Genomic DNA, 14258 nt, shown 5'->3' with positions numbered 1-14258 from the left:
TCTTCTGCTGTAGGCGATAGCCATTTGGCGCGCTCATTGCCGCCTTTCTATAAGTGATGTGTCAACTGTATTGCTGATGTGACGTTTATTTTATCAATAAAAACATTTTCAACCCTAACCTACAGCACTCTCTGCAGTTATCATACCAATGATAAAGCTTCATGGGCAATAGAGTGTTGTTGATTCCTGTTAAAGAAAAAAAAACTGTGCATAACAAGCACAGAAGGGCCCACTTAATAATTTAAGTAGGCACATCCTCCTGGTGAGTGTATTTGTAACTGGGGGGAAATAGCATGAGTGTTAGCACTACATTATAAGAAGAATTTCACTTGGTACCATTTGGACTTTGTATGTATTTATTAGAACACTGATAGGCACTTATACATATTAAAACTTCCATACAATTTTGTGGCACTGAGAAAGGGGAGGTGTACTACAACACCAAGCGGGTTTATATATTTTTTACTTTATTATATTTTTGGTATTATTATTCTCTATATTGTTGATATTAAGCAAAGTGTGTATATTTGATTTTATCACATCCATAGCACAAGCGTGCCTACACATGTGATTTATAAAATGGGAGGTGCATTGTAGTATAGTGCTAGTTTATGGTGTGTAATTGTTGTTTACTGTTTTTTATGATTTATGCAGTGCTACACTTTTTTTTTTTTTTTTACTGTATCAGATATCCAGGGGGATAGTGTGGTGTTCAGCAGCTTAAGGACCCGGAGTGGAAGTAGCACAGGATGTATTGCTATAATCTTGTTGATGCCTGTACAGTAGCAGCATAATAAGGTTTCTCTCAGAAATACAGATGATGAAGTGAGTATGGTTTCCTTGGTTGCAAGAAAGCATTTTGTATTTTTACCATTTTTAAAGAATCATGGCTGGATGCAGATTTCATGGTAATTTTGTTTTAATAATGTTAATGTACGAATCACAGTAATGTAATATCCTTTTTTTTCTAACAAAACTGACACTTTGCGAAGTGAGAAGATATAGTGCTCTGGCGCCCCTGCTGCTGTTTTTTTAGTATTGCATCTTTAAAAGAAGTGAACATAGTAAATGCATTTGAATTTGAACTACAGGCAACTATTTAAAATACAAATTAAATGTATCATTAAATGCAACTATCTAACTGAATTATGCTCCTGTAATCCCCCACAAAAGAGCCCTCAGATTGGGAGAGGGAGTGTCATTACCATGAGCCGATAAGGCTCTCCTGTAGTGCACATCTGCTGATAGCAGAAAAGAGTTGAGTGAGCAGAGAGATGAGCTCCTCAATCTGTTGTTGCTTCTTCATTTTACACTGAGCAGATTAGTGGTGTGATCTTAACGTGCTAACACTGCAGTAAAGCTCAACGCCAGGCTGTACGGTCTGCTATGGAATCAAACAATGAATTTTAGATAATTAAGACTTTGAAAAATGTATGCAACTAAAAAACAAAGTATTGAAAATAAGCTTTGTTGATTCTTTAAGATAAATAAAACACAAATGTACATCTTAAAATATGGAAATAGTATGAATGAAAGTGTATCTAAACCCAAGAACAATAATGTAATATATCACAGCTTAGCAGTCCTTAGATTTGGTGGCTGTTTTAGTTTCTTTTTTTTTTTTTTTTTTTTTTTTTTTTTTTTTTAGGCTTTTTGATCCCCTGCTGATTTTGTACGTTTCCCCATTGACAAAGAAATGGTTAGTCTATTATTTTAATGGTAGGTTTATTTTAACAGTGAGAGACAGAATAACAACCAAATCCAGAAAATCGCATATCATAAGAATTTATAAATTTAATTTGCATTTTAATGAGTGAAATAGGTATTTGACCCCTTCGCAAAACATGACTTGGTACTTGGTGGTAAAACCCTTGTTGGCAATCAGAGGTCAGACGTTTTTTGTAGTTGGCCACCAGGTTTGCACACCTCAGGAGGGTTTCTGTCCCACTCCTGTTTGCAGATCCTCTCCAAGTCTTTAACCGCTTGCGGACCAGCCGCCGCAGTTCCACTGCGGCAGGTTGGCTTCACTGCGCAAAATCACGTTATTGTACGTGATCTCGCGAGGTCTGGATAGCAGGCGTGCGCCACTGCGAGCTCCGTGAGTCCGACCGCGGGTCCCGCGGATTCGATGTCCGCGGGGATACCCGCGATCGTCTCACGGAGAGGAAGAACGGGGAAATGCTGATGTAGACAAGCATTTCCCCGTTCTGCCTAGTGACAGGCACTGATCACAGCTCCCTGTAATCAGGAGCGGTGATCAGTGTCGTGTCACACATAGCCCATCCCCCCACAGTTAGAACATATCCCTAGGAAACACTTAACCCCTGCAGCCCCCCCCCCCCCGGTTAACCCCTTCACTGCCAGTCTCATTTACACAGTAATCAGTGCATTTTTAATCGCACTGATCGCTGTATAAATGTGAATAGTCCCAAAATAGCGCCAAAAGTGTCCAATGTGTCCGCCATAATGTCACAGTCACAATAAAAAACGCTGATCGCCGCCATTACTAGTAAAAAAAAAAAAAATATTAATAAAAATGCCATAAAACTATCCCCTATTTTGTAGACGCTATAACTTTTGCGCAAACCAATCAATACACGCTTATTGTGATTTTTTTTACCAAGAATATGAAGAAGAATACGTATCGGTCTAAACCGAGGAAAAAAATGTTTTTTTTATATATTTTTGGGGGATATTTATTATAGCAAAAAGTAAAAAATATTGCTTTTTTTTCAAAATTGTCGCTCTTTTTTTTTTTATATCGCAAAAAATGAAAACCGCAGAGGTGATCAAATACCACCAAAAGAAAGCTTTATTTATGGGGAAAAAAGGACGTCAATTTTGTTTGGGAGCCATGTCGCACGGCCGTACAATTGTCAGTTAAAGCGACACAGTGCCGAATCGCAAAAAGTGCTCTGGTCTTTGGCCAGCCAAATGGTCCAGGGCTGAAGTGGTTAAGGTTTCAAGGCTAACGTTTGGTAGCTCGAACCTTCAGCTTCCTCCGCATATTTTCTATGGGATTAAGGTCTGGAGATTGGCTAGGCCACCGCAAGACCTTAATGTGCTTCTTCTTTAGCCACTCCTTTGTTGCCTTGGCCATGTGTTTTGGGTCATTGTCATGCTGGAATACCCATCCACGATCCATTTTCAATGCCCTGGCTGAGGGAAGGAGGTTCTCACCCAAGATTTGATGGTGCATGGCCCCATCCATCGTCCCTTTGAAGCGGTGAAGTTGTTCTGTCCCCTTAGCAGAAAAACACCCCCAAAGCATAATGTTTCCACCTCCATGTTTGACAGTGGGGATGGTGTTCTTGGGGTCATAGGCAGCATTCCTCTTCCTCCAAACACTGAGGCCCGGATTTACTCCCCTTGCCGCCCCAAGGCTGGGTCCTTCAGTGCCACTCCCCCCCCCCACACACACATACACCACCATTCTCGTTCTACATCGATGACTGCTTCAATAGATCAATTAAAAACATATCTCCACACATGAGAAATACCACCAAAAGAAAGCGACGCAGTGCCAAATCGCAAAATGTGCTTTGGTCTTTGGCCAGCAAAATGGTCCAGGGCTTAAGTGGTTAATAATTGAATAGTGACTAAACAAGAATTTGCCAGCAAGTTGCTGCATCACTGTCATGAATGATATTTGCTGCCACACGAACAAACACTAACCTGGTCCTGGAAGTTTGTCTGGCGCAGTGGTGGCTCAAAACTCGCGGCCCTCGTGGGCGGGAGGAGGCTCAGGAGGAAAACTGGACTGGAGAAGTCGGGTGTAGCAGCTGCGGTCGCCCCTGTAGCAGCTGCGGGACTCGGGAGTAGTTGGCGGCAGCCCCGGGACTCACTGGCACTGACTGGGCAGTGGGCACAGGCTGGATCCTGGTGAATTGTCGCTCTGGTGTGCCTGGTTGGTCTCTCTCTCTCTCTGCTGCTGGCCGGAGGCGGAGAAGGAGAGAGGAGGTGGGTGGACTCGTCTCAGAGTCGGAGGTGCACTGCTCAGCCATAGGGTGCACTGCCCACGTGTCAGCCGACGTCACTGGTTGCTAGACGCAGGGCGGCCCTAGGCTAGCAACCAGTTCTGCTGCAGATGAGTGTAACTATATCAGAGTGGCGGAGGCGGACCGTTTTTTTTTTTATTCCGGGACACTGTATTGTCCCGGAATGAAGGTGCTCGGGACACGGGACAAAGATCATAATTAAGGGACAATCCCAGCAGGGGCGGATCCAGAGTCTAGTCTCGGGAGGGGCACTGCCAGAAAATATTTTTTTTGCGGGCAATTTATTGGGGAAATGGCTGGTGTTGGCGCTTCAATCATCCTGGCACCATGGTTGATATGGTGTCAGGATGATTGAAGTGCATTATTTCTATTATTACATTGTTATATAAAATGAAATGGTTCAACTCACCATAATGCAGAATCAGTGGGAGCCCTAAGTGTGTCACTTGCCACAGTCGCCTGCCACCAGATGCGGATTGTCACTTGTCACGTCGCTTGCCACACATTGCAGATTGTCACTTGCCACACATTGCGGATTGTCACTTGCCACAACTTGCGGATTGTCACTTGCCACGTCACCTGCCACACCTTGCGGATTGCTATTTGCAACACCTTGCGGATTGTCACTTGCCACACCTTGCGGATTGTCACTTGCCAGGTCACCTTTCACACTGGGGAGGCAGTAAATGCCTAAAAACTGCCTCAGTGGTGTGAAAGGGGTCTGAGAGAACTAACAAGTCTCTGAGGTGCTTTCAGTCCAGCAACAGCCATATGAAGCTACAAATCAGCACACATTTCATATTTTCACTTGAATGGTGCTTATACCCTTCTATGTAGCAGTCACAGCCCTATTTTTCCCCCACCAAGCCCTGACAGCATGACTGGTCTCCTCTCTCGTTCACAGACATGCACTCCTTCCAGCATGCGGGCGCTCCATCCCAGGCCCTGCGTGCCCCTGCCCCTCCCCTCACACACTGCTCAGATAGAAGAGGCGGTGGATGCTGCACCCGGAGCCTGCGGGTGAGATTTCAAGTGACTGGGGAAGAGGGCAGAGGGGACCCGGAATTACTCACTGCTTTGCGCTGTGTGGTGGGTTCATTGGTGTTATGGGTCCAGTGTTTGCAAACGTTACATGCTTCGATTGGAGTGTCACTCACCATCACGTCGGCTCTGAGTCTGACGTGACTGACTCAATGACGTCACTCGTTGCTAGACGCCAGGGGGCCCAGGCGCTAGCAATGAGTGCAGGGTTGCCATGCCAGCGGCGCAGCTCCACCCACCTCCAGGCTCCTCCTGGTCCCAGCGCCGCGTAATTAAACACTAGAGTCTCTCTCTCTGTGCCGCTGATTGGCTGATGAGAGTGAGAGAGAGACTTGGGCAGTGCAGCGCTGCAGCCTGCAAGTGACTGTGACCAGGCGTGTGACAATCATGTCAGTGTGATATTTTCGGCGCCGCCCCTGCACTACTGCCGCCCCGAGGCCTGGCCTCGGTGGCCTTGTGGGTAATCCGGCTTTGCAAACACGGCGAGTTGAGTTGATGCCAAAGAGCTCGATTTTGGTCTCATCTGACCACAACACTTTCACCCAGTTCTCCTCTGAATCATTCAGATTTTCATTAGCCAACTTCAGACGGGCCAGTACATGCGCTTTCTTGAGCAGGGGGACCTTGCAGGCGCTGCAGGGTTTCAGCCCTTCACAGAGTAATTTGTTACCAGTTGTTTTCTTGGTGACTATGGTCCTAGCTGCCTTGAGATCATTGACAAGATTCTCCCGTGTAGTTCTAGGCTGATTTCTCACCGTTCTCATGATCATTGAAACTCCACGAGGCGAGATCTTGCATGGACCCCCAGACCGAGGGAGATTGACCATTTATTTTGTGTTTCTTCCATTTGCGAATAATTGCACCTACTGTTATCACCCTCTCATCAAGCTGCTTGGCGATGGTCTTGTAACCCATTCCAGCCTTGGATCTTGTCCCTGGCATCCTTGAACAGCTCTTTGGTCTTGGCCATGGTGGAGAGATTGGAATCTGATCTCTCACAGTTAAAATAAAACTACCATTAAAATTATAGAATGATCATTTCTTTGTCAGTGGGCAAACGTACAAAATCAGCAGGGGATCAAATACTTTTTTCCCCTCACTGTATGTGCATCAGATGTTCTGGTAATTTGGTACCTGGTCCAAAACTATTGATGCCAGAGAAATCCTTCATATTTCCCTTAGGATAAGTTTACTTTAAACTTTTTACAAGATTCTATTTATGGTAGGGCTTCAGTACAAGTGGCACTACCCTTGTACATGGTACATCAATGCAAAACAGAATTAAAATAACAAAAGTAGAAATAGAAGAATTGTATTGTACTGTCCATTTTTACACCCAGTGGGATATAGCTAAAGGATTCAGACACAAAAAAAAAAAAAAACAGCTCTGTTTTCATCTGCTGTCCATATGTGTTAAAGATGGTAGTCCACATTAGGAAACTGTAAGCAAAAGCAAAGATACATGTATTAACATAGGAGTATTACATATATAGTTTATGCTTATATACAGATAAACATTTTCACATTATTCATGGTGCTGAGATGAGTATCACCACTTCAGTCCCACGGCCTTTGCTACTTAACATAGGATCAGAATTATTTTTGTTATACCAAATATATTCTTGCCTTAGTAGTCTATCCTAACGTGTTAGGCTACTTTCACACTGAGGCACTTGAAAATTGCCCACAAAACGCCGGGAGCTTTTGTGGTGCTTTTGAGGCGTTATCGGTGCACTTTTTTGAAGGTCATGTGACTCAAAAGAACCATTTTGAGGCACTTTTGAAGCGCTTTTTCGTGCGCTTTTGAGGCAGTTTCTATTCATTTCAATGGAGAGGGGCGCTTTTGAGGGGCTTTTTTTAGCACTTCAAACATGTTCCAAAGATGATGCTTGCAGGAGTTTTTTCACCGCCCCACCAGCGCACTGCCCCAGTGTGAAAGCAATATTGAATCTAATGGAAATTGGTTTTCGTGAGCTTTTCAGGTGCCTTTTTTTAGCGTGAATGCAGATGAAAAGCGCCTCAGTGGGAAAGGAGTTTTATTAATTTTTTTGTGAGGGCATATAGGGCTTTGATTTGAATCAGTTGCAGGTCTGCATACACATGAAGACAATAATACAGGGGTCATTTCACTCAACAAATTCTTAGGTGAACATTCGCCCTATTTATCAGTTCAGGCTAATGAAAATTTTGCCCAAAACACAAATTCCTAGGCATTTGATATCATCTGTTCTTCGATAGAAAAGGTTTTACTGCACCATTAACCCTATGTAAGAAAAAGGTGAATGTTACCTTCGCTGCTCCTTCACTTGACATCCCCTCAAATTGTTGCTGCCTAGTTTATCTTTAGTGTCTATGTACAGTCAGGTCCATAAATATTGGGACATCGACACAATTCTAATCTTTTTGGCTCTATACACCACCACAATGGATTTGAAATGAAACAAACAAGATATACTTTAACTGCAGACTTTCAGCTTTAATTTGAGTGTATTTACATCCAAATCAGGTGAAGGTGTAGGAATTACAACAGTTTGTATATGTGCGTCCCACTTTTTAAGGGACCAAAAGTAATGGACAGATTAACAATCATCCATCAAACTTTCACTTTTTAATACTTGGTTGCAAATCCTTTGCAGTCAATTACAGCCTGAAGTCTGGAACGCATAGACATCACCAGATGCTGGGTTTCATCCCTGGTGATGCTCTGCAGGCCTCTACTGCAACTGTCTTCAGTTCCTGCTTGTTCTTGGGGGATTTTCCCTTCAGTTTTGTCTTCAGCAAGTGAAATGCATGCTCAATCGTATACAAGTCAGGTGATTGACTTGGCCATTGCATAACATTCCACTTCTTTCCCTTAAAAACTCTTTGGTTACTTTTGCAGTATGCTTCGGGTCATTGTCCATCTGCACTGTGAAGCACTGTCCAATGAGTTCTGAAGCATTTGCTGAACATGAGCAGATAATATTGCCCAAAACACTTCAGAATTCACCCTGCTGCTTTTGTCAGCAGTCACATCATCAATAGATGCAAGAGAACCAGTTCCATTGGCAGTCATACATGCCCATGCCATGACACTACCACCACCATGCTTCACTGAGCAGGTGGCATGCTTTGGATCATGAGCAGTTCCTTTCCTTCTCCATACTCTTCTCTTCCATCACTCTGGTACAAGTTGATCTTGGTCTCATCTGTCCATAGGATGTTGTTCCAGAACTGTGAAGGCTTTTTTAGATGTTGGCCTTCCTGTTTTTGAGGCTCACCAATGGTTTACATCTTGTGGTGAACCCTCTATATTCACTCTGGTGAAGTCTTCTCTTGATTGTTGACTTTGACACACATATACCTACCTCCTGGAGAGTGTTCTTGATCTGGCCAACTGTTGTGAAGGGTGTTTTCTTCACCAGGGAAATAATTATTTGGTCATCCACCACAGTTGTTTTCTGTGGTCTTCTGGGTCTTTTGGTGTTTCTGAGCTCACCAGTGCGTTCTTTCTTTTTAAGGATGTTCCAAACAGTTGACCTAGCCACACCTAATTTTTTTGCTAACTCTCTGATGGGTTTGTTTTGTTTTTTCAGCCTAATGATGGCTTCACTGATAGTGACAGCTCTTTGGATCTCATATTGAGAGTTGACAGCAACAGATTCCAAATGCAAATAGCACACTTGAAATGAACTCTGGACCTTTTATCTGTTCCTTGTAAATGGGTTAATGAGGGAATAACACACACCTGGCCATGGAACAGCTGAGCAGCCAATTGTCCCATTACCTTGGTCCCTTTAAAAGTGGGAGGCACATATACAAACTGTTGTAATTCCTACACCGTTTACCCGATTTGGATGTAAATACCCTCAAATTAAAGCTGAAAGTCTGCAGTTAAAGCACATCTTGTTCGTTTCATTTCAAATCCATTGTGGTGGTGTATAGAGCCAAAAAATATTAGAATTGTGTCGATGTCCCAATATTTATGGACCTGACTGTATGTGTGTGTCAGATACACAAGTAATCTGCAAGGCAGTGGGAAGGGTAGTGTGTAAAGATCCAGAATGCCATGGATAGTGGAGCAATGTGTGGGTGACCGGACCCTGGTGCACAGTGGAACAACGTGTGGGGGAGTGTGCAGAGCCTAAATGCACCCAGTGCAGATATGTGGTTGCCATAGTTTTAGCGGTGGAATTTTTCCCATAGATCATCATTGTGATGGGAAAATCAAATTTTGAATCCCCAACAACAGCAACATCTCAGTGAAGTTAAAGAATTAGCCCAGGATTTCATATTCCTGATATGCATCTGTTGTACCATGTGCTTGTATTAAAAAGTATCCCATTCTCTTTGTATTGCTTCCATTGTGTGAAATATATGGTGTTCCTGCCAGCCTCCCTGCTTTACTATTTTCTGGTTGTGCTGGAGAACAACCTGCCTGAACAACATGTGCTGACATGACACCCACTCCCACCCCTGCACAGCTATTCACTGATTAAATGTACTGCTTTTCTCCACCCCTAGCTACCCATAAGTCCCTTATGCAGCTGAGAACAGAGATTTTCTGAACTCTCTCTCCCCCCCCCCTCTCTCTCCCCCCCCCCTCTCTCTCTCTCCCCCCCTCTCTCTCTCTCTCTCTCTCTCTCTCTCTCTCTCTCTCCCTCTCTCTCTCTCTCCCCCCCCTCTCTCTCTCTCCCCCTCTCTCTCCCTCTCTCTCCCTCCCCCCCCTCTCTCTCCCTCCCCCCCCCTCTCCTCTCCCTCTCCCTCTCACTCTCCCTCTCCCTCTCTCTCTCTCTCTCCCCCCCCTCTCTCTCCCCCTCTCTCTCTACCTCTCTCTCTCTCCCCCTCTGTCCCCTCTCTCTCTCTCTCTCTCTCTCTCTCTCTCTCTCTCTCTCTCTCTCTCCCCCCTCTCTCTCCCCTCCCCCCCTCTCTCTCTGTCTCTCTCTCTCCCTCTCCCCCCTCTCTCTCTCCCCCTCTCTCTCCCTCTCTCTCTCTCCCCCTCTCTCTATATATATTTATACACTATGTTGTGAAAAGTATTGGGACACCTGCCTTTACACGCACATGAACTTTAATGGCATCCCAGTCTTATGCCCTGTACACACAATTGGACGTTGATTGGACATTCCGACAACAAAATCCATGGATTTTTTCCGATGGTTGTTGGCTCAAACTTGTTTTGCATACACACGGTCGCACAAAGTTGTCGGAAAATCCAATCGTTCTGAACTCGGTGACGTAAAACACGTACGTCAAGACTATAAACGGGGCAGTAGCCAATAGCTTTCGTCTCTTAATTTATTCTGAGCATGTGTGGCACTTTTTGCGTCGGATTTGTGTACACACGATCGGAATTTAAACAATCGGATTTTGTTGTGGGAAAATTTTATATCCTGCTCTCAAACTTTGTGTGTTGGAAATTCCGACGGAAAAAGTCAGACGGAGCCCACACACGACCGGAATTTCCGACAACCACAATCCGATCGCACTTTTTCCGTCGGAAAATCCGACCGTGTGTGCAGGGCATTAGTCTGTAGGGTTCAATATTGAGTTGGCTCACCCGTTGGAGCTATAATAGCTTCATGTCTTCTGGGAAGGCTGTCCACAAGGTTTAGCAGTGTGTCTATGGGAATGTTTGACCAATCTTCCAGAAGTGCATTTCTGAGGTCAGGCACTGAGGTTGGACGAAAAGGTCTGGCTCACAGTCTCTGCTCTAATTCATCCCAAAGGTGTTCTATTGGGTTGAGGTCAGGACTCTGTGCAGGCCAGTCAAGTTCCCCCACCCCAAACTCATCCATGTCTTTATGGACCTTGCTTTGTGCACTGGTCCAAACCATTTGGTGGAGGGGGGATTATGGCATGGGGTTGTTTTCGGGGATTGGGCTTGGCCCCTTAGTTCCAGTGAAGGGAACTCTTATGCATCAGCATACCAAGACATTTTGGACAATTTTATGCTCCTAACTTTGTGGGAACAGTTTGGGGATGGCCCCTTCCTGTTCCAACATGACTGTGCACCAGTGCACAATGCAAGATCCATAAAGACATGGATGAGCGCGTTTGGGGTGGAGGAACTTGACTGGCCTGCACAGAGTCCTGACCTCAACCCGACAGAACATCTTTGGGATGAATTAGAGCAGAGACTGTGAGCCAGGCCTTCTTGTCCAACATCAGTGCCTGACCTCACAAATGCGCTTAGACATTCCCATAGACACAGTCCTAAACCTTGTGGATAGCCTTCCCAGATGAGTTGAAGCTGTTGTAGCTGCAAAAGGTGGGCCAACGCAATATTGAACCTTACAGACGAAAACTGGGATGTCATTAAAGGTCATGTGCGTGTAAAGGCAGTTGTCCCAATACTTTTGACAATATAGTATATGTATGTATGTGCGTATATATATATATATATATATATATAGCCCTCAAAATTCCACTCGCCTGCTCGCATTTTGCGAGTGGATTTTGAGGGCTGGCGAGCTATGGCTGCCTGGGAGCACGGGGCGAGCACTGCCGGCAGCCTGGGTGGAATTGGAGTCCTTCTTCCAGCTATTGCGGAGGGTAAGAGAGAGCCGCCCGGATGATCAGAGCGCAGCACAGGAACACAATAACAGCTTTCAATTCACATTGCCGTGTTCCCCACCACTCGCTGTCAGATACAGCCCCTCCTCCTGGTCTCCGGGACTTTGATAGACAATCCCGGGACGGGTGATCTATCAATCAAAGTTCCCCGGGCAGGGGGCGGGGCTGTATATGACGTTGAGCGGCGGGAAACACAGCAATGAAATGAAAGCTGCTATTGCTGTGTTCACTGCGCTGCACTCTGATCATTCGGGCGGCTTTCTTGTTCCTCTCCTCCCGTGAGCAAAGGCTGCATGGTGGGCACAGGCTTCATGGTGGACACAGGCTGCATGGTGGTCACAGGCTGCATGGTGGTCACAGGCTGCATGATGGGCACAGGCTGCATTGGTGGGCACAGACTGCATGGTGGGCACAGACTACATGGTGGGCACAGGCTGCATTGGTGGGCAGAGGCTGCATTGGTGGGCACAGGCAGCCTGCATTGGTGGGCATGGATAAAGTTGTTGTTGTTAATATTTATTTTTATAACTTGAGTCTGCATAAAACATTTAAGTGTAATTTTATGAGATAATTTATGAGGGTGTGTTTGGGGCGGAATTATGGGCGGGGCGGAATTATGGAAGGGACAAGATGGGGTTGGATGGGGCAACTGGTGGCGAGTAACCCTTGAGGCCTGGCTAGTAGCTCAGAAATTTTGAGCCCTGATATATATATATACAGTCAGGTCATAAATATTGGGACATCAACACAATTCTAATCTTTTTGGCTCTATACACCATCACAATGGATTTGAAATGAAACTAACAAGATGTGCTTTAACTGCAGACTTTCAGCTTTAATTTGAGGGTATGTACATCCAAATCAGGTGAATGGTGTAGCTCAGCTGTTCCATGGGCAGGTGTGTGTTATTCCCTCATTATCCCATTTACAAAAAGCAGATAAAAGGTTCAGAGTTTGTTTCAAGTGTGCTATTTGCATTTGGAATCTGTTGCTGTCAACTCTCAATATGAGATCCAAAGAGCTGTCACTATCAGTGAAGCAAGCCATCATTAGGCTGAAAAAACAAAACAAACCCATCCGAGATATAGCAAAAACATTAGGTGTGGCCAAATCAACTGTTTGAAACATCCTTAAAAAGAAAGAATGCACCGGTGAGCTCCATGGAAAACAACTGTGGTGGATGACCAAAGAGTTCTTTCCCTGGTGAAGAAAACACCCTTCACAACAGTTGGCCAGATCAAGAACACTCTCCAGGAGGTAGGTGTATGTGTGTCAAAGTCAACAATCAAGAAAAGACTTCACCAGAGTAAATACAGAGGGTTCACCACAAGATATAAACCATTGGTGAGCCTCAAAAACAGGAAGGCCAGATTAGAGTTTGTCAAACAACATCTAAAAAAGCCTTCACAGATCTGGAACAACAACCTATGGACAGATGAGACCAAGATCAACTTGTACCAGAGTGATGGGAAGAGAAGAGTATGGAGAAGGAAAGGAACTGCTCATGATCCAAAGCATACCACCTCATCAGTGAAGCATGGTGGTGGTAGTGTCATGGCGTGGGCATGTATGGCCAGGGCCAGTGCTAGACTATTTTGCACCCTAGGCAAGACCAGTTACTTGCGCCCCCCCCAAAGAAAAAATTTATTAAAACTTCTACCATTTTAAAAACTGTAGAAAATATTAAAACATCTAAATATGAAACTGCTAAATTTCTTTTGATTTGCTAAAATTTATGCCATAAGATGTCAAAAAGAGATAGCCCAATCCAGAAAAAAAAAGAAAGAAAACAGCCCAATCCAGCAAAGAAACACCCCCATATAAAAAAGAGACAGCAAAATCCAGCAAAGAGACACTCCCATCTAAAAAAGAGACAGCCCTATTTAGCAAAGAGACATCAAATCCAGTAGTGTGACGGGTGGGGGACCAGTGTGGGGGGCGAGTGTGACAGGAGGTGGGGGCCAGGGTGGCAGGTGGAGGAGAGTGTGGGAGGTAGTGGGGAGGGCAGTGAGACAAGTGGTGGTGGTGGGGGGCCAGTGTGACAGGTGGTGGTGGGGGGGGCCAGTGGGACAGGTGGTGGTGGGGGGGCCAGTGGGACAGGGTGGGGGGGGCCAGTGGGACAGGTGGTGGTGGGACAGGTGGTGGTGGGGGGGCCGTGTGACAGTTGGTGGTGGGGGGGCAGTGTGACAGTTGGTGGTGGGGGGCAGTGTGACAGTTGGTGGTGGGGGGGCAGTGGGACAGGTGGTGGGCCAGTGGGACAGGTGGTGGTGGTGGGGGGCCAGTGGACAGGTGGTGAGGGAGCAGTGTGACAGGTGGTGGTGGTGGGGGGCCAGTGGGACAGGTGGTGGGGGGGCAGTGTGACAGGTGGTGGTGGGGGGGGGGCCAGTGTGACAGGTGGTGGGGGGCAGTGTGACAGGTGGTGGTGGTGGGTGGCCAGTGGGACAGTGGTGGGCCAGTGGGACAGGTGGTGGTGGTGGTGGGGGGGCCAGTGGGACAGGTGGTGTGCCAGTGGGACAGGTGGTGGTGGTGGTGGGGGGCCAGTGGGACAGGTGGTGGTGGGGTGGTGGGGGGCCAGTGGGACAGGTGGGTAGCCAGTGTGACAGGGTGGTGGGCCAGTGTGACAGGTGGTGGGGGGGCTAGTGTGACAGGTGGGGGGCCAGTGTG

The 14258-nt window shown here is 46.0% G+C and overlaps 1 protein-coding gene across 1 annotated transcript in view; it reads right to left on the bottom strand.

Annotated features, from left to right (window-relative positions):
* Positions 1-338: 338 nt before the first annotated feature.
* LOC141128262 (RH-like protein) overlaps positions 339-14258 on the bottom strand; it is a 92657-nt gene continuing 78737 nt past the window's right edge. The window contains exon 10 of the mRNA XM_073615460.1: positions 339-6479. Within this exon, the coding sequence (XP_073471561.1) occupies positions 6453-6479 (27 nt within the window). The 3' untranslated portion in view covers positions 339-6452. The remainder of the gene's footprint in view (positions 6480-14258) is intronic.

The sequence above is a fragment of the Aquarana catesbeiana genome, linkage group LG02 (assembly GCF_042186555.1).
Source record: "Aquarana catesbeiana isolate 2022-GZ linkage group LG02, ASM4218655v1, whole genome shotgun sequence".
NCBI classification, from domain to species: Eukaryota; Metazoa; Chordata; class Amphibia; order Anura; family Ranidae; genus Aquarana; species Aquarana catesbeiana.
This window is presented reverse-complemented; position numbering and strand designations above follow the sequence as displayed.